This window comes from Haliaeetus albicilla, chromosome 10, assembly GCF_947461875.1.
Source record: "Haliaeetus albicilla chromosome 10, bHalAlb1.1, whole genome shotgun sequence".
NCBI classification, from domain to species: domain Eukaryota; kingdom Metazoa; phylum Chordata; class Aves; order Accipitriformes; family Accipitridae; genus Haliaeetus; species Haliaeetus albicilla.
In genome coordinates, this window is record NC_091492.1 from 20,537,721 (window position 1) to 20,564,722 (window position 27,002).

Here is a 27,002-nt window from a genome sequence, read left to right on the forward strand (position 1 = left end):
GTCCATGTATTTCCAGATGTATCAATCTAATAAAGACTGTCACTTCTGCTGACAAATTTTGCCTCTCTCTTACCCTTAAATTGAAATTGCTATAACTGTAACGTAAATCTAAGCCATACAAGACATGTAAATACTTACTTAGGGGAGGGAGGTGAAGGAAAGAGGTATCATTCTCAAAATGGCTATTAACTGAGGAGAGGTTTTGGAGTGGTTTTCCTTCCACTGAGACTGGGAGATACGGAAGTATGTTGCATAGAAGACTGTTCTTCCTACTGTTCTTAGTAAGAAATTTTTCTGGTTTTTGGCATCTGCTGAGAGAGAGAACTTCAGAAAAAATAGGAATTGCTTAAAACACAGTATGTGAACATAGAGCAAAAGCAAAACTGCAGCCTGAAGTGGGTAGTTTGAACAGCTAATAGTATTCTAAAATCAAAAGGAAAAAATATGTCTTGCGGTTTTTGCTAAATTTCTGAAAGAACTTGTGTTTAATATTAATTCCTAAGCTTATTAACAGATTAACTTTTCAAATTCTCTGAAAATTAATGCTGTTCTCAGGAAGTACAGTAATTGTGCAGAGAACATATTATTCATTGCTTTAAAGGAAACCTAGCAACCTTTGCTTTATGTGCAAAGCTGAACTTGTTTTCAAAAGAGCTGATACAGTGGTAACAGATGGTAGAAGGAGCAGTAGCTCTGATTGCAAAACTGCTTTGAAGCACAGTTTTTACTATTTGCTACTCTCAAGGTGCCTGCTTCGTATGGTAAAATGAGGGTTCCCTGAATTAACCTCTCTGATCCTCCTTTTTGGTATTACTGATGCAGATACATTTTGCTTGGGTAATTTAAGCTGTCTTTCCTGTCTCATGCCAACTTTTGTGTGTTGTGGCTGAGAGTGAAGGGGCAACTTCTGCTATGCAGAAGGGGAGCTTTTTTAACTAAGGATTACACAGAAAAGGGGAATGGCTGTTTCTGACCCCAGTAAAAGATCCTCTAGAGCTTTCAGTGGTGAGATTTTCTTGTCCTTCATCAGTTGTCCAGTATCTGCAGTTATCCCAAGATGTACAAAAGAAATGTCTAGTGCTGTTCGTGAATTTGTTTAGGTAACTCTAAAGCTGTGCCATTTAAGTCAGGAGGGTTACCTAAACATTTTCCCCATGTTCAGTTGCTGCTCTAAAATGTTAATGCAGGAATTGGATCGAGTCCAATAAACTGACTGAGACTGTTTTAAAAAAGAAAACAAAGACCCTACCATGGCACTGTACCATGTTCCTTCACTTTGATATAATTAATATTATTAATCACAGTCTTTTTCCCCTTCATTAATGGGAACAAATTAAAACTGTTGTGCAGAGTGAAATACAGGTTTGAGAGAATGTTGAGTTGTGGGCTTTATCCTCTTCAGAAGAGGAAGAGCCCTTCATTCATGGCACCAATTTACAGCCACTTTCCCTCACATATAAGCTTAATGAAGCTTTGCCAAATAACTAATTCTCTGAGCTCATGGAACAGTAATTGTTGTCACGTGGCAGGTGGGGAAAAACAGGATTCTGAAATAATCAAGTGCAAATGTGGCTAGAAAGAATTGCAGAGCACCAAAGAGAATTTTGAGCTGACCTCTATAACATTTTAAACTTATTTAATTTATTCAATATGCTTAAATAATATATTTATAATAATAAATTAGTAATTTAACTAATGCATCTTCTTTAGAAGCTGCTACATATCCCTGAAGGCAAAAGGCAGAGCTGTCAAAAGTACTAAAAATAAGATAGATCTTTTTACACAATGTCTAAGCTAACAAAAAAAAACCCACTACAAAGAACAGGAATAAAATACATCTTTCTTGGAAGTTACTGCTAATCTAAGTAATCTCTGTGGGACAGGAATGCTTGAATTGTGAATGTGAGTAGTTGCAAGTTTTCCTTGGCATCTTCTCTTAACAGTAACAGGATTGGGGCACATAGTTTGACTGCCTATTCCCATCAGTTTCTTGGTGCCAACTCCCCTGTTTGTCTTGGAAAATTGCTCAAATGGAAAAAAATGTCCAGAAGGGGTTGATAATCTGGGAGATGACAGAGAAGTTGTACTGGAAAGAAAGAAAAACTCTATTTTCCATTCTTTCTCTTCTCTTCCTCACTCTATTGTTTGCTCATTATAATTACATGGGATGTCTATAATGATATTCCCACAGTAGTTGAAAAAGGGAGGTACAAACAGTGTATTGTCACTAGCATGTCTCAGAGCATCAAACCCAGGAAGTCTGAACCACGAGTGTGTGTGTGGAGATACCACTACTTGTGCATATACAGTTGCTTTATTTGGAGTAATTCAGTTGAATCTCATGCTCCTGTATTTTAATGGAGCTTCCTTTGAACTTAAACAATATTGGCTACATATGGTAAGATGAGTATTTCTGTGGGAGTAAATCAGTGTTACATCTACTGTGAAGTCTGTAGTCCTGCTCTTATTCTCTGTCTGGGGTGTTTTATTTCTAAGACAAACGGTAACTTGAGGCCCCTGCTTAGATGGTGCTCTTTACAAATGCAGTGTTCATGCTTTTGTTTTTAAGGAGAGAGGTTTTCAGCCTGGCTAGTTTTTCTTCATAATATGAACATCATTAGCTTGGTTCTTGGCATGACCATAAATTTGTTTGCTGTAGAGCTATATACATTGGAGACATACCCTCTTCAGAAGAATAATGCAGGAATCACTGCTACAGTTCATATTTATGCCAATGGCAAAATTGACACCTTCATGGTCAACTAAGCTGATGCAGCAAATGGTTTTGCTCATTTACAGTCCAAGATGTGATTAAACTGTAATGGCTGAAGCTAGAGCTATTCTGTGTGGCATCCCATCTCCCTGAAGGAGTCTTAATGTTGCATTCAGATTATTTACCTTTCCCAGCTTTGGGTTTATTGGCTGCATGTAGATTGTGGGGTGATCAACTCCCTGGAGCAGTTTTTCCAGGAGCACACCAAAATTTTAGCTCTCTCTGGTTTACATACCTGGATTTGCTTCCCATGAAGGAAGAGGCAATGGCATATGCTTGGACGTGTATGTATACTAACCATTCATACTGGAGGGTACACATTTAAGAAACTGTCTACTTTATTTAGGATTTTTTTGAATGGCTACCTCCTGGCAATGTGAAGCTTCTAGAAAATGTCACTAAAGGTAAAGTTCCCCTCATAACAAACCTTTTGTTTTTGTGCATTATTGGTCAGTCTTTGAAAATCTAGTTTGATTCTTTAATCGAGTGAGATTTCTCATGTATGGCACGGCCCAAATTTTTACACCCTAAAGAACATTTCCTTCCAAGTAGCTGATGATGTATTAACACAGCAATGACATATTTGAAGCTGGTTTTTAAGCTGCTATTGAAATACCCCTGGTATTTAGGTAGCATTTCCCTGTTTTTTGCTTGAAGTATCTGTTGATGCTTTTCTTGACATCCAGATGTAATAGAACTGTTTTGCACTGCTGGGACAGATGTGTGTAAATATAAACAGTTAAAGACAAGATACTTGTCATGTTTGCAGCTTTGTATACATATTATACTAGAATGTGATAAACATGAGATGTGCAAGATTTTCCAGTTAGCTCAGAAAATTCCCATGATAGCAAGTAATGTGACTGAATTTAAAGTTATTTCGTTCACTCTAGCTCTAAAATCTCAACTATTGCTACTCGTTACATTTTTTTTTTCTTGTCAACAAGAATCTTTCTGCCATAGCCCTGTTGGCTTGATTTCTTTCATGAGCACTGTTTATTACCTGATACCAGTCTAATTAGAGGACATACTACTCCTTGGTCCACATAGGACAAGTTTTTAATACACAATTATAGGAATATACACAATTTTGCATAGTATGGCACAGTATCAGCATGGTCTTTCCAACAGCTTGTACTAATGTGCTACGGCATAGAGATGAAATCTTTTAATAAAAAGTACTTGATGTCAAGTACTTTTGTATACTTGATACAGTCAGTACTCTGACTGAAAATAAAAATTCAGAGCTGTCAGTTTTGCACTTATTTAATTTACAGGCAGGGGACAAATGTAAATATGTAGCAGTAGAAAGTGGCATTTTGAATTCCAAATACAACCATAGTAGGCCTTCCCCTTTACGGAAAAAAGCCTCTTTCTCATCTGTAATGAGCTTCTTATGCTCCCCACCACTACCCCCAACAGCTAACAAAGTGTAATGTTCAGTGGTGTAACAGGGATCCGAATCCACTCCTAGCTTACAAATGTTTGACTAGTTTGATTACTTAACCTTTGCAAATGTACTGAGAAGTGGAATATATTTTGCATATTTCTGCATAATGTTGAAAAATATTAATTTGTTTCTGTCAACATTATATCATTGGGACACTTTATTAAACCATAAATATGTTCTCTCTGTTTTAATTTTACCTCTAGGTAACATTAGAATTTAACAGGATATCACATACAACTTTTTCCTCTTGTAATTATTATGCTATTTTAAAGCACTGGGAACTTATAAATGTATTTAGATGTTACCTTCCTATAAATTTCTATAGACATAGAAGAGTAGTCCATGACACAAATAAGACTATACAATGATTTTTTTTATAAAGCAGTATCTGAAGTAGTTCCCTAGAAGGGTAATTCAATGGACGTGTTATTGATACAGAGCTACTAATGTAGAACAGTTGAGGTGAACTTAAGTCAGGCTTATGGTGAAGCAGCCACTCTGGCTTCTCTGCTTACATATATTTTCTTTTAAAATGTGAATTTAGAAGTTTCTTCTGTATGAAGCAGCAAAAATTATATTTGTGAAGCACTGACTTGGTTTGGTGGAAGTGGAACTTTTCTGCCAAGATCCACGTTGCAGGCTGAAATGAACGCTCAGTGTTGTCTTCCCACAGGACTGCCACGTAGCTACTCAGGCCAAGTCACCACAATATAATATACCCTTGAAAATGGAACACTCTAAAAGTAGCTACTGTATTTGGCCACACAAAGGAATGTTTTTATGCAGAATTATAGGGCTTGTAATAATCCAGAGGTCAAGTAGTTTTCCTGTCTGCACATCCCATAGTCCCTGTCCATCTGTGAAATACCAAATTAGACTGAATAATCAGATTTTCCTTACTATTTTATTTCAGACCATATTTAATATACTAGTGCTTCTACTGTGGCTGGGAATTGACTAGGAGGCTGCAAGAATATTTATTTTCTGTCCTAGTAGTTGTCACAAATATTTGCCTCCATGATGATTATACTCAAAATTACTCTGCTTGGCCATTTACATCAATAGTGCCACTCAAAAAAACCCCCAAACAAACCAACCCCAAAAGTCAAAAAAGTTGGAGGAAACGTGAAATCTGGGAGACAAGCTGCTTTGGATGTACTTCCATGCTGGCACTTTCCATGGGGATTCTAATTATGTTAATGTCTTCAAATGTTGCTTCTGAGCTTTATTTTATTTTATTTTATTTTATTTTATTTTTTTAAATTAGCAAAGTGTTTATGAAAGCCCCTTTCCTATTCCCCTCAGGGGTGTGTGTAAAGCAGCCGCTGTTCCTAGCAAGCGCAGAGCCCTAGGGCACTGTCCCCCTGTGGTGGCAACCCCGAGGGGCATTTGTTGCACTCACCCACATGCATATAGCAGCAGTCAGTCTTTCTTCTAGGCCATTTCTTGTCATTCTTTGAGAGCAAAAGATCCCGAGTCTGTTTCAGTATAGATCTGTGCACACAGGGACACTGTATGATACATATTTATTTATGATTAATGGAAATGAGTGTGAGCCTATGCATAAATTGGTTGATGAGGCCTTGTCAGGCACTCCATTAAGGCTGCACAGGAAATTCTAAAGCCAATTTGAGTTGACTTCATTTTCTCAACTGACTGTAATTTATGTTTGGATGTTCAGCTTTTAGACTTAAATCTTTTATGCTTTTTGGATAGAGACACTGAAAATGATTCCATCTGCTTTAGTCAATAAGAGGATTATAAGCAGCACATTCTTGCTATAAGGCAGAAAACTTTATGCACAGTATTTTCAGTGTGGTTGCAGTAGATGGCATTGAAAGATGTACGACATGCGCACTTTTTCTCTGCAGCAGGAGACACTGCAAATTTGTAAACTAGTAGAGACTTTACAATATAGTTTTCAGCATTGAAGAGAAAATCTGATTTTGAGTTATTAAGTTGGAAAATGTAATTCATACACCTGCCTGCCCTAGATAGTAAAGGATATAAACTAATGATTTCCCACTTCTCTATCGGAATGGCATACATTGCATAAGAAACTTGGAGAGAACGCTTCTTCTAATTCACCCGTGACACTGTGATACATTCAGACCAAGGCAGCCTGAGGGAGGAAGAAAGAGGTCTGTGTAGCGAAGCTGCTGCAGTAGTCACTAACAGGCATCCAGTGGATCAGCATATCCTTTGAGGCTCTGCTACAATCTTGTGAGTTAAGGAGAATCCTCTGGCTTCTTAGGGGTAGATCCACCAGTGACTGCATGTATTTTCCTTGTCTTCCTCTGCCTTCACCCTCCCTGAAGCAGGTTAACTGTGTGGGAACAGCAATAAGAACACCATCAATATCCATTTGGAAAACTGTCTAAAAGAGGACTGAACAGACCGAGGACAGAATAATGCAAGTCATATATTACACACTTTTCTAGCTGGAAAAAAACCTGAAAGTTAAAAAGGCATTGTTGAGTACAAATCACTGCTAAATTCACTTACTGCAGAGCTGACTTTCCAGTTACCAAATGAATCAGATGGCTCTTGGACAGCTGAAAAACAAGAAAACCAACCAAGCTGACAAAATTGTGTCTGTATGAAATGGAGCTCCGCTTGTTATTTAGAGGTGTCAGATGAAATCTGAGCCTAGCCTTGTGAAGGAGAGTCACCCATGGTTTTGTTTTCTGAGCCCTGGGTACAGCTTTCCTCTGTGGGCATTTTTTTTTGTAGTCCATGCAGTGTTGCCACGTTAATTATCAACAGGAAAACCATATACTCAAACTAGTTTCTTGCCTCAATCCAAATCTTGATCCTCAAACCCTTGGGAGTTTTGATTTGCAGCTGCAGAAGTCCTGAACTGCCAAAACGTTCAATAGGGTTGAAAACCTAAACCAGAACTTGATTCTAATTTGCTTGTGTGTCCACCACCAAAGATATTTTTAAGTAGAATATGATATAGATGAGGAATTATACTACATACCAGCTTCCCTGGAAGCCCTGCCTCTTCCGTGTGTAAGAGCAGGGGTGCATGTTGTGTTTTCATCTGGTGGATGGACATGGGGACTGCTGCTGTGAGCTGAAGAATGTAAACACTTTGCTGAGACATAGCAAAAATCCCCAATAACTTTGTAGAAGAATGTGAAAAATCCATCAAAGTCCAAAACTTGCTGTGGAATGGAGAAAACATGGCCAAAACCAATATTCATTTCACATTTCATCATTTTCCCTAGACTTCTTTTGGCATTTTTTCCTTCTGCATTCTAGTCTTAACACGGATATCAAGAATTAGACTGCTAATACTATTAGTATTATATGGGACTTCAGTGGTGGGCCTGAATCTCGCATATAAACAAGAGCTGTGATGCAAAAGAGCGGCGACACAACTGGCACAGAGAACAAATGGGATTGCAAAGAGCAGGAGAAAGTAAAATTTTTGCGTGTGTTGGAGATCAAAATCGAAACATTGAAGCAGTGGTGATCAAGAAGGAGTCAGTGTGCTAGCAGCAAGTCGGACCCCAGTAAGCCCCAGTGCGTGTCTCTGGTGCTCTTTTGTGTGTGTGTGTGTTTTCAAGATGGAGCTAGATGGAAAGACTGGTGAAAAAGGCCAATACCGTGTACAAAGGCTGCACAATCAGGGTTGGAAGTGGAGTTGTATGAGCTCTTCCATTAATCACCTTTTTATTTCTTCCTTCCCTTCCAGGTGCAAGTGGGAAGTACACCTCAGGACCAAAGAATTGTGGGATACATTTCCTGCACTCACTTGCAAGCTATTGCAGGTACTGTCCTAATTTTCCTGTCTTAGTTTTGCACTGTTTCTAGGCCTGTGGTGGTATTTTTGTGCAAAAGTAGCAAGCATTGCTCCTTCGGTAGTTCTGACAAAGTGCAGCGTGCATAGCAAATAGTAGTGAAATAGCCAAGAATGAGGGATAAACAAGTAAATCGCCCAACCTTTACATTTTCAGTCTCAGAGTAATTAAGTCTTATATAGGACACAAACAAAAAATACCCCTTGAGACCTTTCCTTCTCTTTGCTCCCTCTTAACCAAATACTGTTATTTTAGCAAATAAATTACTATCATCATTACTCAACAGCATTTAACAGCCCATGCTGTGAGGATTGTCATATAAACTAAAATTTCTTTGTACCTAACTCGGGCATTATCAGAAGATACCAGTTAGGACAGTTTTTCCGTCAGAAATCAGCACCTGGAATAAGACCAAATTCTCTGGTTTTTTGACCTGCAAATTTCATACATAAATGGCTAGCAAGTTAATAAACTCATTGAAAAATTCTCTTGGTCATGTTTAAAAGCAGTTCCACTATTACATTTACTACAGCATGCTCTGTGTCTTTTGTTTCATGAAACAATATTTTCTAAGGTTGTTAAAGATAAGTAAAACACAAAAACTCTTAGCAGGGTATGGAAGGCTTTTTTTTTTTTTAACTTTTCACTGAATTATCTTAAAAAAGAATGAGATGTTCTTTAATAGCAGATTTCTGTGTCTGTGAGATATGTGGACTCCACTGCTTCCCACAACCAGACTGGAATTTCATGTAGCTCTGTCAGGTTGTTGTGGAGCCTGTTCCTCCTCAATCATCTTATGACCTTTTATGACTTTTTTTATGATAGTATCTCAACACTCAGCTCTTCTTTTTAAGATTAATATTCAGAACAAGACTGAGCTAGATGGGTGGCCTCATCTCCATTTTACAACCCAAGTCCAGAAAGCAAGGGGAAGAAGATTTAGTAACTTCTGGTCGTTTTATTCCATTTTTAGTGTTCTGATGCATACATTTTGAAATCAAGACGCTTCACCGTTTTAGCTGTTCGCCTGAACACTCATCAATTAAAATTGACAAATACTTGAAATTCTTGGAGATGTCTATGGAAAATATTCCACGTATATCTCTGATCTTTTGCATCAAACTATCAGCTCTATACTTAGAGTAGGTGTAGTAATAAAATAAAAGCCAAATCTACAAGCATTTTCATTGTGCAAGATCAGAATTTAATTTAGCCAGGGGGGGTGATATCCTTAGTTTTACTTGATGCAACTGCAATTCTTGTGCTCCTGAGGGCTGGAAAGCATGGCATAGCCCTCTTAGACTGCCTGAAGACAGCATGTACGCTGCAGACTGAGGCAAGACAGTCAAGCATTATAAAAGGTAGAACTTTGAACCCATGTGCTACAGCATGTTTAGGTTAACCCAGTTGGGCAGCTAGCATTCATTGTACTTTGTCAGTGCGTCAGTTGCAGAGAGACTGACTTGGGAACAAAACTGCCAGTCCCTGAAGTACATTAGAGGGACTGGATAGTGCTAAGGAAGATTCATGAATTTTTCAGCTACATTTTAACAATGTAACATCCTTCTCTGGTTTTCTATTTTTAACTCTGGAATTATGGTGATGTACTGTTGAGATTGCTGATGTGGAGCTGAAATTTGTTACTGTTCTAGTTTAGGCTATAAACCTCCATTTTTAGTCCTGTTCCTTTTTACTACCTAGTAATCTATTCTCAGTTAGTCTTTGATAACCACGTTGTGAAATCCCTAAAATATTAAAGAGGAAGAGGGGAGAGGGAAGAAGAATGGGGAAGTAATTTCTATTTTCAAAGTCAGCCTAAAGCTCCTTCAAGAGTAGAACACAACCTTTCATCTTCCTACTTACGTTCTTGCTTTGTATTTTTAGGCTTATGTGGTTCAAGCTACATTCCAAATAGAGCAGACAATGATTTAAGAGTCTAACTGTCCTTTGATATATCACATTAGTTTATGTAATGAAATGGAAAACTAAAGTTCATAAGTTTGGCAGAGCTGTGCTTTCTGATTTGTATCATCTGATTCATAACATCTCACACATTTAAAAAATTATCCAAAAACCAGTTCAACCATGTAAATATGTGGTATCTATAAAAACAAGCACTGTTTAAAAGGTTAGCCATTTAAATCAGCTTGTCATACATGGCTGAGCGCAGTTTGGCTTCCTTGGCTTCCCTTCTAGGATACATAAACTTACACTTAACAGTTCTGATACTTGTGCAAGTATAAAATGAAGGGATCCAACTGCTTATGTTTTTTTCAAGAGATGTGCTGGCTGAACTCTGTTCTGAGCAATTACTATTTTTTCAGACCTGACATTCACCTTTTTCAATAAACCTTTAGAATTAGATGTAGCTTATCCTCTCAATTCTCTCTCTACCTATTACTGAATGGTGCTATGAAGCAGCTCTTCATTTCCACTGTGGAAACAGCTGCATTAGTGACAAATGAAGGGATCCTTTAATGAGACTTGAATGTAATTCTTTTCCAAGGGGCTGTTAAGTTTACATGGTTCTTTTATGTCTTTCAATTAGTCAGTGATTAATGTTCTGGACAGGTTTTGCTGCCTAGAATCCACCTAAGTCCCTTTGAGTCATGCCTTTTCAGACACCCCGCCAAGCCATCAAAACAGAGTAAGCCTCAAGCTCTTCCAGCCCAGGTCTGGATGATGTAGCGTGCTGGATGCTATCTCATAATCTCATTCCCATCCCTGCTTTGCATTTAGTGTGAATTGAGTCATTAGCAGTACAGGTACTGGCAACACTAGCACCAGTTTCAGATTCCACAAGCCTACACAGAGCTTAAGCAGACCTCGGCTCAGGACTGAGAGATCCCTCAGTGTTTGAAATTCTGACCATGCAATCAGGAGTAACTTCAGTGCTGAGCATCCTTAGGCAGTGATTCCACATATGTTTCTGAAATAATAAAGCTGGTGTACCCATACCATGGCAGCTTGCCCTTGCCCCTTCCTCTCAGTTGTGCTAACGCAGCTGTTGTAGGCTGTGTTGCACTTGACTGGGGACCTGACCTAGCTGACAAGTAACCCAGCAGAATAAGAGGGTTTTTATTGGGGTTTTTTTGGACAGTTTGTTTTTATTTTGTTTTCCCAGCGTATCCTGGATGAAGTATGTTACAAGTGTAGGAGTCTGCTTAATCTGTCACACAGCCTGCCTCATGGCTAAACTTTGGCTGTAACTTGGAAACAATTTTTTCTTTTGACTAGGCTTTACATCCTACACTTCAGAAGCTTTTTTTGCTCATCTTCCCCAGGTTCCCTGCCAATATATCCCATAGCGCTTATCAGTGCTGAGAACTCTGGTTTTACAAACCTCTGACTAGGCCTGTCAACTGCTTTGCTCAGGCAGCACAGTGCTCCTTCTAACATCTTTCAGAGTAGGACAAAACAGTCTTCCTCAGTGTATAGTACCTACCTGCAGTTCTAACTAAAGCTACGATTTCACTTAAGCATTTCTAAAGTGAATGGAAAGGGCAAGTATGATTATCCAGTAATGAACAAAGGTGAAGTATTTATTTATGCTGGTTGAGGTTTCCCACGCTACCCTTTCACCCTTCCACAAAATTTGAAGCTGAAGGGAACTTGCAAAGAATTCGGAAATGCTGACTGCAGGAACCGGTCACAACACAATTACTTGCATTTTTCCAGGCCAGTTACTGAGGAAAAGAGTGTAGAGCAATTAGCACAAACCTGTGTTCTCTGGTTAATCACTGGTGGCAGTCAGTCAGATTAGTGATTCTATCTGAATGTTTAATTAGAGCTGAAGGCTGGAAGAAGTTGTTGAATGTTAGTTTGGGGAGTTACTACCTAGTTCTCTTCTCTTAATATTTATTGATGCTATTTCACTTCAGCAGAAGTTTCTGAAATGTCTGCTCCCCTGATAGTTCTGGATTCAGGTTTGGCTTCTCCTGTAGTTAGGTGTCTGATTAGTTCAGTTATCTCAGTCTCCAAAGCTCTTGCTCATTGGGAGCTGCTAAGACTGAGTCTCACTAGTAACTTTTGCATACAGATAAACGCAGTACCTGCTGTGTAGCTGCAGTAAGCTGGGTACCATTAGTTTAATATTAATCTCAGAAAACAGTTATATTCAAGTTGCATTACAGGATCCCATCTTTTGTTATGGAAATGTAGCTCACAGTTCATTGCACACGCTCCACGTAGTGTACTGAAGTGCAATTACTTCTATGACCTCTAGTGGGGATAATCAGAGATGCCAGACTGTCACAAGTTCTACACTTTTTCTAAAAAGAAATGGAAGTCATCTGTTTCTACAGTTCCAAGACTACTATTTTTCTGTAGAGCTCTGAGGTTATCTGGTGTACAGTGCTGCTACAAAGGCTCAGCATTCTTACCAAGGGAGATGGATGTCACTATGCAGTTAATGCTTTTTTTTTAATAATAGCAATGCATGTTACCAGACACCTTTCACAATATCCTCCTAGAATGTTTCTGCCTGTGTTTTGTTTTTCTCAAGAGTTTTCTGGTTTGGAGAATTTTACCTTTGTGTGTTTCAGTTCAGTGGGTTTGCTATGTTCTTCACGCTGGTCTATGACAGGTTGCTGCCTGAGTTTCATGCCCGTATCATAATGGCTGCATTATTTTATCACTCGTCCTAGTGAAGCCATGCTAGATGGATAATTCACAGAAAATGCAAAAAACCCCTGACAGTTCAGGGATGTAAAACCCAACATCTTAGACAGTTAAGCAATTTATATAATCGGGACTTTGTGGGGAGCAAGACAAGTTACTGCATTCTTGTCAACAAGCACCATGCTTAAAAGTTATGAAGAAACAAAGGCAGCCCAGAAGAAAGTACTGGCCCAAGGAGATGAGATAGGATAGAAAGATTCAGATGCTGCAGAAGGAGGACAGTCCATGAATTTGAATAAGCTTCACCAGGAATGAGAAAGCTGGGACTATTCAGCTTCAGAAGGCGGCTCAGGAAGGATCTTATCAAAGTGTGTAAATAACTGATGGGGGGGGTTAAGGAAGATGGAGGCAGACTCTCCTCAGTGGTGCTCAGTGACAGGACGAGAGGCAATGGGCACGAACTGAAATGCAAGAAATCCCGTTTAAAAAGGAAAATGCTTTTTATCGCAAGGGTGACTAAGCACTGGAACAGGTTACCTAGAGGTTGTGGAGTCTCCAACCATGGAGATATTCAAAGCCTGACTGGATGTGGTCCTGGGCAACCTGCTGTAGGTGACCCCACTTGAGCAGAGGGGTTGGACTAGATGCTCTCCAGAAGTCCCTTTCAAGCTCATGCTTTCTCTGAATCTGTAATTTCGTCTGTATCTTTAGTTAAGCAGAATGTATACGTTAGTCACGCACACCTTTTGTGGTTAGTGTCACCTGCTCCAGGCTCTATTTATTCCACGTGACCTATTTCTTGTGCTTTTGTCTAGCTACATCTTCACTGTAGGGCTTTCTTGTGCTGTTGTAGCAAGGGGTTTTCCCGAGAATACATTGGGTCTGGATTTGTGTCAAGCTGTGTGATTAGGGTACTATGTGAACTTGAAGTACAAGTAACTAGAAACTGTAGGTTAGGGAATAGATCCAGGAAGCACTTTCGTAGTACAGCCCAACTGGTAGAGATTGGTTGGGAATAACACAAGTGGAATTATTTGCTGTTGGAATTACCAGTCTGAAGAGATTAGTCACTGTCAGAACCTACTTAAAGCTCTCTCTTTCCCTGGTCATGTTCTTTTCAATATTTCTTTTAATCATGCTTGATTGAACATTTCTGATTTGGTTTGTATTTAACTGTTGTTTTAACACCCCCTCCATCACCACCCCCTGCAGTGTTCTTGAAAATCCAACCCTTCACAGGTTAAGAGTGTGGTAGGAAAGTGAAGTTCTAACACCTAAAATCTGTCTGTGTGCTGACGTGGTTATAGTGTGCTGAGGAGTTCACATTTTAATAAAGAGTGCAGGTGGCAGGTGGAGTTGAGACGAGTGATTAACAAGCTGTGAGGATGTAGACTTAAATATTCACCATCTCCACAGTGGCCACTGAAAGCAGCTTTGGACATACATAACTGATGTTTCTAATTGTCTTGTACACCTTTAATAGCTAGCACAAAGTAGTAAATTAGGTTAAAATAAAACTGTAGTCAGACTAAGTAATTTTGGGGTTGCTGCTTTTCCTTCTGATTGTGGCATTTGAAAACAAATCTTTTATTTTGAAGAAAAGTAATGTTCTGACTTGACGTATCATTTCAAGTCCTAAGCAAAATTATAACTGTTAACTATAGGTACAGTGAAAACAAAAGGAAAGGAAAGACAATATGGTAAACAATTGTTTCTAGAATGTGTCTGTTCCTGCTCCTTTCCCTGTATCAAGCTTTTGCTGTAATCATTTTAAGAGAGCCAGTAATTAATTTTTTCTTAGCCTTCATGTCACCTAATGTGCTTGAAATTGTGTGGTTAGTTGCTATAATTAAAGAGCTGTTTTGTGTGTCAGATGGTTTCACAAACAAAAAATATTTGGCAATCACTTTCATATCACTCCTATAAAACAGGGGCACATCCTCAGCACATGCAGCCTAGTGTAACTTTCCTGCAGCTGGTGAAAAGGATCCGGTTCTTTATTTCTGAAGTACTGCCTACCTAAAACTGTATCTACGCATAGCTTTATAAATACGAAAAAAGTACTTCCGATTTAGGCATTCTTAACTGAGCACAAATAGAACCCTTCATTGGATGGACTACTACAGTATGAGTAAGTTGGATTTACCATTGATGTATATTTACTAATAATGCTTGAAAGTTAAATTTTTCATGTTTAAAAATTAGAAAGCAAAGTGAAAAAAGATGAAGTGGTTTACCCCAGAACATGCTGTCCAGTTTTGTCTGAAGTAGGATTTTAACTCTGAACTCCTGATTATAAATGTAGTGCATCAGATCATCCTCCTCCTGTGGCTGGAAACGTCACCATTTTGGCTGGTTGTCTGCAGCACAGATGCCTTGTCTTATTTCTTCAGATGTGTCTAGTGTGATTGATTTCAGAAGGAGATATTTAAATCATCAAAAAGCATGGTTCCTAATGAACTTCATAATGGGCTAAGCGCTATGTACTGAGTATACTATTAGCCACACCTTTTTTTTTTATCTTGCACCCTTTTTTTCAAGATGTCTAGCAACAGCTTAGCAACTAATAGGTTGCTGAGTAACGTGCTAAAAGGAGATCTTATTTCTTGTTTCAGTTGTTCGTTTGTTTGTTTGCTACAGGAGATACTACTGTTCGATGTGAGCAACTGGATATGCTTCAAGATTGGCTGTCTGAATTCAGAAAATCTACCTCCTCCTCCAGTACAGCCAATCCAGAGGAGCTGGTGGCTTTTGATGTAATCTGTGGAGATCTCAACTTCGATAACTGCTCCTCTGGTAAGACAAGGTTTTCCTTTTCCTGGTGTCTACCTATTCCAAAAAGGAGTAGGAAAGTTCTTGATTCTTGTGGGTTACAGCAGTATACTCAGTTGTGACTGGCTTTTGGAAGGAAAGACTTAATTGCTACAGATACTTCTAAAATGGGTACTAGCCTTGAGATGAGCCAAAGAGAGTAGTTCATACTTAGGAGCTCTGCTGAGTTACTAAGCATGATGGTTTTTAAGGCACAAGGGGCAGTAATTTGTGACTTGTGGTAGCATAATGAGGACAGATTTAGTGGTTTAGCTTTACTTGCATCAGGTAGACACCTGTTGTCCTAGAATTTTAGTTACTAATGAAAGACATGTATGTTATATGGGATTTTTGTGGAGAAAAAGTAGTAAATTCATGCAGTTAGTTAAAAATAATTTAATAGTGCATATACACAGACAGAGGAGATTAATGCTGCAGAGAGAACTAAACATTGCTGAATCGGTCTTGGAAAAAAATAACTGCTGCTGTGTACTTCTGTTTTTTTAATTTTAATAAATTTTTAATTATTTTTTTTTCTGTATTTGGATGCTGAGGGTACTAGAAAAAGAACTCCACAAAACCTTAATTAAAGGGTGGTGAGTTCACAGAGATGGTAGCCTTTTCCAAACATAGTTATGCTCTGTTAACAGTTAAATTGCCAACATAGAGTGCAAACCATTGTGTTTGTGTATCCTCTCTGCCTCCCTGCTTGGTACAGCTCAGGCATCCAGCACTGCTCCTTGGTGGCTTTACACAACGGCAATCAACTCTGCTGGCTTGGAGCTGGCAAATGGATCAGTGGCACCCAGTGGCCAGCTTCCCCTGCCAGGCTGATGGCTAAAAGGCCTTTTGCATGACTGGGCCAGAACGGAAGTACTGAGATAGAAAGAGCACAAGGCAGGTACACTGAAGGGGGGCTCGTCAGAGGGCTTTCGTCTGTGCTGTGTTACCAGGGAGATGTGCGGTGTGCAGGTGAGCTCAGGCTGCAGCACTGAAAGTGGGATTCAGCAATTCAGACCAGAGTTTGTGGATTAACAGGTGAATTTGTGAAAAGCATCTAGTGTGAATTCTGTAGTCTTCATAAGAAGCCTAGGTAACTGAGCCCAAGAGCAACAACTGTACCAAAAATAATTTTAAGAAACAAAAAAAGCAAGCATTGTCTGATCTCAGAAATAACCAGTGTTCTCTAGTCTCATGACTTGTACCAGACACTTGTAATGGAAGATTTTAGCAAAGCTGGAGAAACGTTTAATTGGGTAGAAAAGACCATCAACCCAAAACACAGCCCTTCTGTTGTTCATTTCTAGCTAATACGTACAAAAAATAAGTCACAACTGTGTGGTTCCAAGTAAACTCAGAATGGTCCGAGAAGGTGCTGGTAAGTGCTCTGAGTGGTTGAAGAATCCGTTAGGCACTGTAGAGGTGAACAGTTAAGTGGTAATGGCTACAGAATACTATAGTTAAACAAACACGTATTAGCATAAAATATAAACAGCAGCAGTGGTAGTGAGATTTTTAGGGAAGGAAGGAAGGAAGAAATGTGGTCAATAACAGTTCTTCAGCTAGCCAAGCTGCTACACAGACGGGCTGAGGAAGCAATTGCAGCAGTCCCAATGAAGGGAGGCAGAAGCTGGGGGATACAAATGGACACATCTGCCATTTGGCTGTTTCACTTGCAATATTGTTGGATGGATGGAGTGGCCTGGACGCAAAGGTGCCCATCAAGGAAATAAACAATCTGCTGCACACCAAAGGAGAGACTGCCCAGTCAGATCGCAAATCAGAAGTGAGTGGGGTTCTGCAACATGAGGAGAGAGAGAGACAGGAGTGAAGCTGTGAGGCAGAACACACGGTCAGTATTCTCTACCTGAGAAGTTCTGGCACTCTAACCAAGATCTTGCACAAGAAGCACAGAGCATAATTAATGCTGTTGTGACCTGTCTTCTTAAAGAAAAAGTAAACACAACTATTTGCTTTTGCAAATAATAGTTGCAAACATTGCAACTACTACTAAAGAGGAGTGAAAAGCATGTTATAAAATCCATTTTATTTTTGCTACCTCTGCCACTTCTTCACATCTCCCTCCCCTTTAAAATCCACTCAGCCTGGAAACGGAAATTAAGCTGCCTATTTCATTTTTTATTTTTAGATTGCTTTCTTTCCTTATGCACTAAGCAAAATTAATGCAACATTTTAAAGTTTTCTCCTCCATTTTTACATTACTCATTGTTTTAGGGACATTTGTTAGCATTACAGGGAATTGAACATCTTAATTTTTTTTTAAAGCAATAATCAGCTTCCTGTAATTCTGCATACGATTTTCTGTATTCTTTCCCACTCCACAGACTGATATGGCAAGTAATTAAAGTTTCAGTGAGTATCAAGCTTGTATTCTTAGATGTATTGACAGTGCAGTTTTCAAAGATCTCCAGGTCCATGAGTGACCTTAGCTTATGACAAGTTTTCTGCAACTCAGTTTTCCCCCCAGCTTTGCAGAACATTATGACAACATTCATACAGTGAATTCACACTTAGTGGGAACATGATTAGAAAGTTACTTACTATCAGGTTGCTTTGGACTGACTTGTGTAAAAGTCTATTATGTTTTTAAAAAGATAAAAAGCCTTCCAGTCAGGGTTAAGTTGTCTCATCAGCTGTGACTTGTCACTGTCAGTGCCACAGCTGCAAATTAATCATGACAAAATTTTAATCTTAACTTGTTTTTGAGGAAATTTTGTAGACATATAACAAGGGAGAACTTGGAGAAATGAACAACTGCACGGACTTCATCTTCTACTTTTCCATAAACATTAAACAAACCAATGGGCTGTTCAGACAGAAAGAGCAATTCTCTGCCTTGCGTGCCTGGCTAATCTTAGGGAGGGTCAGTCCTCCGATCCTCTGCCACAACTCCAGGATACCCTGGCAAATTCATTTTTCAATCTCCCTGCAATTACAAGGATGTTCTCAAGATCAAGATCTAGTTGGGGCAGGGGAGGTGGGAGGAAGCTAGAAAGATGTAATGAGACAGATCAACTGGTGTGGATGCAGTAGCTGAAGGACAGTCAGCTGTACTAATGACTATTAATAACAAAATGGAAAAAGTGCCTACAGCTATGAACCCAGTACTACTGCACTCCACATGTGTGTTCTGCTTGCTTATCAGGGAGAGGTCAACAGCTTCTTCCCTTGGCAAGAACAGCATTTTACACAGGGACATCAAACTGTGATTCCTACAGTGTGTGAGCTGCATTCTGTCTAAGATACACAGCTCAAAGTTTTGTTTCTGATGTCTGAGGAGTCAGTTTTCATGCATACTTACATCTTCTGTTGTCTTGGCAATAGACAGTGACAAATATGTTACAGCAGCAGTTCCAAACACAGGTGAATATTCTGCTGATCCCAAGAGAGAGCCTTCAAGTGTTGCTAAGAAGTTTTAACCTTGTAAAAGGTGTAGGTGCTGCAAGAAAGAAAGTTATCAGGAGCTGTTGCCAGTTTCTTTGCCATTTAACAAAAATGGAATTGTAGCAGCTGGTATTTTCAAGTTATGGTTGTGCTTGTTTCCCAGGTATAATGATTACTATGTTAAACAGCATGCACGGAACTAGAGCTTGCTTATTTGTTCTGTGTCTGAAATTCTGATGTATACATTTTTGTAGGATATCTTACTAAATAATCCTAGAAGCCTGGTGCACTGTATGCTTTAAATGCAAGGAGCACAGTAGCAATTAGCAAAAAATTAATTTCAAGTTGATGGGTCATGCTGATTATGTTTAGAATGGCTTTAACGCTGCAGGTAATATCCCAAGCAAATTATGAATTGCCTGTCCTTTCTCTTATCAGTTATAGCTTGGGAGACATTCAGTCAGTGAACTCTTCTGAAGCAAGTAAAGCACAAACTTTTATCTTCAACTTACTGAGATGTGTATATACACCCACAAACAGCCATTTACATTGCCATTCTGAAGTCAGTCCAATTCTCCATTGTGTCATCTATCTCAGCAGAAGTTTTGTACTGGTGTAAGCAATGCTATGTCAATGGCAGGGTAAGGAAATATGCTGGAAAACTTTCACTTCAGTTTACAGCTAGAAACTACCAAAAGATGTATTTCATAGAAAGACTTTGTAGGAAAGCACTGTTATTAGCAACCATTTGTTGGAAGTTCTGATCTAGACAAGATATTGCTGTGCAGTAGAGCTACTACTGAACTGGTTCAAATCAACCTTATGTATGTATACTGAGTAGGAAGAAGGACTTGCCTTTTCCATTGTGGCAGAACACGCCATTGTCTGGAGGTTCACAACACGTAGCTGATGTGCCTTTTCTTGGGCTGGTTCTTTCCCTGCAGAGGACAAGCTGGAGCAACAGCATTCTCTGTTTACACACTACAAAGACCCATGTCGAATTGGTCCTGGGGAGGATAAACCATGGGCAATTGGTAAGACCTTCTCTAGCCATCAGTGTCTGAACAGTTACTTGTCTGTCACTAATGACATCTCTAAGCAGCAGGTCGTTCAGCTAATGGGCAGTAAATTTGGTGGAGACCAAATACTTACAAGGGGTATTTCTGTACCATATATTTTATAAACCTTAACAGTGTCTTGTTGAATTATAATTAAAAACCAAACAGAGATCTTAAACTTCAGTCCATGTTCTAGAACTTATGCATCAAGCTACTTGAATGCCTTCCCACACCTATTCTACTCTTAAAATAATCTCTAGATTACTTTGGGGTGGGGGGAAGCCAAATTATTGTTTCTGTACTTTCTGCATGCAGTGAAAGCCTGCAGCTTTTGATCAGAACATTCCATTTGGTGTTCTATAAATACTGTAACTGAGGATGTAACAAAGCAACTCAATAACTCTGTGAACTTGTAGGGTTCATCTTATAAAAGATTTAATGGAACTCCCAAGATATTCATACCTGGTGAACCTCAGTTGAACTTGGTGAAGTTTTAGATCAGGAATTAGACCTTCTCTAGAGCAGCAATTATAAGTGTGAAGATGCTAAGCGTAAGAATGTGGAACTGTTTAATAATGTGGCTTTACTCTGTTGTAACAGAAAAATAAAAAAATCAGAGACACTGGGGCTGAGAAACTGGAAGGGCAGAGGCAACGCTTTGAAAGGTGGGAGGCAGTAGGGAGATCTGGATAGAGGAGAAGTGAACACGAAGTGCTCTCAGTCAGAGCGGTCCCCTCTCACCCACATGGATGCTGTCTTCACACACCTGTGCCCCCAGAAGCTTCCCAAAAGGCAAGTCACAGGAGGTATGCTGGGACAGTCACATCTCCCTTTCTGTTTGCAGGTACCTTGTTGGATCCTGAAGGATTGTATGATGAAGAAGTGTGCACGCCAGATAACCTACAGAAGTATGCAATTCCTAATCCTCCCACGTGCTTTAGACAATTCCTTAAAAAGCCAGTTCATTGCTTGCTATTTAACATTCCACAAATAGAGGGGTGTTTTATGGACTGTAAAAAACAACACCCAAAAACCCCAACAAACAAACCCAAAACCAGACATAAATTTTTACTCGGGTGTACTTGGGGAAGAGGAAAAAAAAAAAGGAAGAAAAAGTGTCTGCTTCTCCAAGTCTAATAGAATTGGCTTCAATGGGTGAAAAGATGAGAGCAATGGCAGTCAGTGGTTTTGCGTCTCTAGAGTTGATCCTGCCTGGACAGGCCCATTGGACAAGAAACTCCGAGCACTACCAAAAAGGGTACATGGAGTTGTACCTTTCTGCAGTCTGAAAGTCTTTCTGCAGGCAGCCAGTTCCGTGGTCACGACACTGTAAAGGACAGCAACAAAAGAAAATGTAGTTCCACTCAAATAAAAGACCCATAAAGTTTAAAACACCACCCCTAACCCCACAACTAATTACCCATTCTAGAAAGCTTGCAGAATTAGATACACCTAAACCAGCAAGCTCACAAGTATAGAGAGGTGTTAAATAGCACATCAGACATAACTAGGAATATGGCTTAATATCTATCAATGATACCAGTGCAGCATTACTTTTAGGGAGTGTTTGATATTGAGATTGAGAAACAGGTATCTCTGAGTGAGTGGACTTATGAGAAATACAATGAAAACTTAATTTGCAGAAGTCTTAAGATAAATTTCTTGAATACCTGTACTGTTTGTTAAATAATATGGCAGTAGAGAGAAATTAATAAGCTTCGTACATTTTAGAGCAGCACTTAATGAATGTGATAAGCCTTTCTGCACCTTCTCTACCTTGAAGGCTAGTTTAGTGGACTAAGTATGTTGCTATTGTGACTAACTATAAAAGATGTTCTAGCTGTTCGTTACCAAAATATACTAAAGAGGTAAAGTTACTTGAATTAATGAGTCTGCTTCAGTTAACACAAATAATGGAAATGGTACATTATATAGGCACAGTTTATGGTGGCAGTTTTACTGAGCACAGTATGCTGCATGGTATAGATGGACAGTTAAGTGTATTAGGTGAGGCTACCCCTTGAAGTCATCTTTGTATCAGTTTTGAACAAAGAAATTGAATTCTAGACATAAGGTCTGGGTTTAGTTTATATTCAAAATAAGGATTTGTTACAGCAAGTCACACTTTGCACATTCAGGAGCCTGCAAAATTTCCAGGCATTTCTGTTCACATGTTGAAAACATTAATTTGGTACATGTGAAAGGGATTTCTGGAAAGCAAAAGTAAGGTAATTTGGCCCTACAATGAAGTTTGCAAATGCAAATCTCTATGTGGGTGTAACATCTATTTTATGGTTCCAAGAGCAGGCTTGGAGCTCTTTAAAAAACCCCTGAAAACCAAGAACCCCACCTTGTGTTTTCAAGCAGCCTTTTGAGACAATCTGTCACAAAATTACTTTTGGGGTATTTTGTTTTATTCCCTGAAGAGTTACTTGTATTCAGCAAATTAAGTTCCACTGACAAAGGCATGACTGATAGATAAAGAGCTATCGAATCATCAACAAATATTTATGAGTATTACTTCTGCTACCTATGTGTATGTACAGCACCTCAGTATGAGATAACTGGAAAATATTTTTGAGTGTCGGTAACAGAATATACATAAGACTTTTTGCCTACTAACTGTGGCTTTCAGTTTTCTGCAATACATTATAATTCTCTTAAACTGATGAAAAAACCTCTACTAGACCAGAATTTCCACTAGCTTTTTCTGCAGAGAAACAGGGATCTGCATATGTACGTTATATATTAGAGAAAACACCACTTCCATGAGAGGCCGAGAGAGCCTGTCCTTCCATTTCTGCGAGGGACTGGTAAACATAAAAATTGCCAGTAAGTTTAGAAAAATTTAAAGCCATTAATGGAATCTGGGCTTTAAAGACATTTAAATGTTAAATAGCCCAGAAGCTGTGGAGCACTGTCCAGCTAACAAGGATCACTCATCTACACAGCAAAACAGGGTACAGCCTAAAATTGATCTGTTCTCAAATTTTTCAATAATAAACCTTGATCAAGCTTTACAGACCTTGAAAACAGACATTTAAATTGGTAATGTAAGCTATACAGAGAATTATTTCTTCATCAGCACTCTTCCCTAGTTTATAAATAAAATGTAGTTCACATTACTAAACTAATTAGGCCATAAAAACAGCAGAACAACTAGTTCTTAAAATATTTCTTTCATGTTAAGTAAGTACAGCATACATAAAACATCGGCCTAGAACATACTTGGTACAAATAATGAGCAAGTCATTTATAACTATAGAACAATTAATAAGCTAGATGTTAAAATCTGGGCCCTGTCACAGTGCTGGCAGCTGCACAAGCTTCTGCTCAGAAAGGCTGCATGAAATGCACACAAATAATCTCATCTCACAAAGACGATTGTCACCTTCAAGCAAAGCACTGGAATAAGCCCTGAACAGAGTCTGGCACAGGACAGCACAGCTAAGAAACAAGATGTAAATGCAAATCTTTCCAGTTGCCACTGCTGGAGTGTGGCTCGCAATTCTGGGTGACAGGCTGCAACACCAGTAAGAAAAGTCTTCCTTAACTCGGGTGCTTCTCGCCTGAATGAGAGATGGTCCCTCGAGCTTTTTGATGAGGGATTAAGTTTTGCTTTATGGCTCCCTTACATATACTGCTTTTCATGCTCCTTTGTTCATTGCAGCTATGGTCAGCACTACAAACAAACCATTGGCCAGAGAGCTGCATGACAGAATTTCAATACTTAAACTTTGGAGTTATTTAGGACTGAAGATCTTTCAAGATAAAAATAAAGTTCCAATTACTTTTTATCCTCCCTTTGTGTCCTATGAATTAAGATGATTATTCTGACAAAATTCAGGTTTAGTTGTGAAACTCGGTCATAATCAGTTATGTTCACTTGAGTAGTTAGCATTTAACTGTTAGCACCGCACAGCCAGATGTCCAGTACTTGTGTCTACTTCCTGTAGAGACAAACAGCAAACCATGGTGTATGAAGTGGTACAAGTTTTAGTCAGACGCATGCACGTTTACAATTAGTTTTCCTCATGTATTTGAAATTAACATTTCCCTTCCATGAGCAGTTGTGCTGGTTAAGTGAATACCCAGCATTCACAGACTTTTAAAAGGACATAACTGAAGCTAAAACAAATTCATCTTTTAAATTAATGCAAATAAGATTTTTTTGCAGTAGTACCACAGCGCTAATCAGCAGTTTCTCCTACTTTGTTACTTAATTAGCTTTGCCAAATATAAATACAATTTTTGAAAGAGGTCAGTCCCATCAAAGAGCTTGCTTTCTTGAACCTCTAGAAGAGAATTTCAGGAAGTGAATCATTTGCAGTAGCTCTTTGTAGAATCAGCTTGCAAACGGGGTGCAGACAGTAAGCTAATTTAATGCAAGCTATTAGATGACGGTCTAAAACTAATACATAACGGAAGCTTACTTTCATAAACTGGTTACAGTAAACTCTAAGAACCTTCAATACCTCACTACATTCAAAGGGAGTTAAGGAAAGTTCTGATTAAATAACTGTAAGACCAGAATTTTGTCATTGTTATCTTTGGAAGGCACATAAAGTACTTCTTGTATGTATCAATTGACCCAAACTTACAGATTATAACACTACTGAGACCTAATCAACTGTAGCAAGTGCTGTATCCCCCTCTGCCACCATTCAGATCCTTCCAAAGAGACAAAATCTGACAAAGAAACCATTTGAATCTCAAACATTAAAACACAGCACGGGAGTCTGGTGTTTGTCTCTTGTTTTTCCTTCATTCTGTACTCTCACGTGCATGCATTAAAAAATTTCTAAACCCAACCCCATAAAACCCATCCAAAGCCAAGTCTTAAAAACTGGGTGATCAAAAATATCTTATTTTTTTCCAAGGTGAAATTAAAGGCTTTGTACCTGCTAGGACCCAAGTTCATGGCTCAGTGTTTCTCCTGCGACAGTTGATGATGTAGCTTAATGGCGTAATCAACTCTTACAAGGGAAACCACAGAACCTTGAGCTCAGGTTTTGGCAGGTAAGTAAAGGAAAATTATTTTCAAGGAGGTGGTTTTGAAAGTAGTTTGTTTGTGTTTTGAGCCAGATAGCAAAACCACAACCTAATCTGTCCCTCTCTGCATTCACAGTTATCATGCAAAACAGCTGCGATGATTGTACCTGATATTAGCTGTCTGCATAATATCCTACACATGCAGTTACCGTGTGCAACTCCTGCTTTTGTGTGCACAGTTGTGTCTGTTGCCTTTAGCGCTCCTTTGGTAGATCTTTTAAATAGAATACAAGAAGGTAAACCACATTTCCTTTTAAATCCAATACAACAGCAAAACAATAGAGAACAGCAGAACAACAGAGAATTATTGTAAGAATAGAGTGACAGGGACCTTTGTGGATTATCTGGTCCAAAGTCACATTCAAAGCAGGGCTAACTTCAAACTTAGATCAAGTTGCTTGGGACTTTAATAGTCTTCTGTGTAAAACCTAGTGTTAAGGTTTAAGCACCCAAACTACAAATTTTAATGGGAGAGCTGCAGGTTATTTGCCTGAACACAAGACTGGTACCTAGAAAACTGATTCTTAATTTTGACTGCTTCTGTGTATGGGCTTGGGCTGGGTAATCTCCGCACAAGATGGGGGCAGTACTAACACACCCGCTGAGTAAGTCCATCTCTGTAGAGGAGTTTGAAGAGTGTCACATACAGGAGTCAAATAAATTAGGCTGTCATTACTAGTGAAGTAAGAGCTTGAGGTCCAAGACACAGCAATCTGATGCTGGGGCTTGCTCAAAACCAACTACCCCATGCCCAAATGTGTGTTCCTGAAAACCATTCCTCATTCATACTCTGCCTGTAAAGCTGGCTGTCTTCATTTCAGAAGGAGTTGCTCTGATGAGAATGAAGAGGTTTGTATCACAGTGTTCTGGTTTGTTCTGAAGCAATCCATGAAACAGTTTCCTCCTCTGCTAGATTCAACAACACTGGAAATCAATGGAGGGGCTGTGGGCTGCAATATACTACAGAGAGCAGGCAAGCAAGGTTCTCCACTCAGATGTTTGTTCTCCTGGCTACAAGGGTAGGTCTACCAGTACAGCACCAGTAATGCCAAACCTGCCATGAGGCTCTAAGAGCAGTGTCAGCAGCTAGTACAGGTTTGTATTGCAAAACACATTTGGAAGACGACGTGCTTTACAAGTTTTAACAGTCCTTTTGGACAGGCATTACCCATACCAGGGGTTTGGAGAGAATCTAGTGTAATGCACAAAGGAACAGAATGAGCAAACATTTAAAGCACTTGTTTTGTTTTTTAATGAAATAGGGTGCTGGAAAGTGAAGAAGGAAGGAAAGGATACTTAGTCTATCCCACCAGCAAGAACCACAGTTCCAGTCAAAAGGGGAGGAAGGCATCATTGAAAGGAAACGGGAGGAGGATTGACTATATGCTCTATACAGAAGAAGGTCTCTACCTGGAATGGAAAGTGGTGAGTTTCAGAGTTCACAAAAAGAGCCATAACTCACACAACAAACTTGTCTGGATGGCACTGCAGCCTGTTCTGCTTGGGTTCAGATTCATACTGCACGGAGAACCTGCTGCTTTGCTATTTTTTACTTCTGCATGCAAGTACCAAGTTTGTAAACCTATTACATAAACAAATCTGAGTTTAAGGATTCTGGTAGCAACGCTGGTAGATATGCTGCTCTTCAAAAACAAACAAATGAAAAACCTTGTTTCCATTCTTTAAACTTTTGCCAGACTAAGTGTTTTGGCTGATGCTTTCCATGCCAGCAGTATCAATATTTTTTAATCTTTTCAAGTGCCTGGATGTTCTTTTATTGTGGCTCTGAAAACCTACCTAAGTTACAAGTCGGTGATACACAGGCAGAAGTTGACACAGGCTAACCAGAACGAGAACTTGCAGTGCACTGTCTGCTTCCTGGTGTAGAACCTTGCCTTATACAGCATTCCAGGATGAAAATGAGAAACCAGTTCGCACTTATTTACCATGCCCCATTGCAGTTGCAGTTGCAGAAGAGTAGGCAATAGAGCACTTCAGCATAGCTTAGTGCACGATACCTCCAT

The 27,002-nt window shown here is 39.2% G+C and overlaps 1 protein-coding gene and 1 long non-coding RNA gene across 4 annotated transcripts in view; one reads left to right on the forward strand and one right to left on the reverse strand.

Moving 5' to 3' along the window:
* SMPD3 (sphingomyelin phosphodiesterase 3) overlaps positions 1–27,002 on the forward strand; it is a 125,303-nt gene that overhangs the window by 92,683 nt on the left and 5,618 nt on the right. For all 3 annotated transcript variants that reach the window (XM_069793718.1, XM_069793719.1, XM_069793717.1), the window contains 5 exons: positions 7,927–8,002; positions 15,293–15,448; positions 19,813–19,902; positions 20,771–20,834; positions 26,241–26,403. In XM_069793718.1, coding sequence (XP_069649819.1) covers positions 7,927–8,002; positions 15,293–15,448; positions 19,813–19,902; positions 20,771–20,834; positions 26,241–26,403 — 549 coding nt within the window. The remainder of the gene's footprint in view (positions 1–7,926; positions 8,003–15,292; positions 15,449–19,812; positions 19,903–20,770; positions 20,835–26,240; positions 26,404–27,002) is intronic.
* Positions 5,448–19,707, reverse strand: LOC138687276 (uncharacterized). Its single transcript, XR_011326546.1, has 4 exons — positions 18,786–19,707; positions 14,890–15,051; positions 7,207–7,393; positions 5,448–6,549 (listed from the first exon to the last, which is right to left on the reverse strand). It is a non-coding gene; the product is annotated as an uncharacterized lncRNA (long non-coding RNA).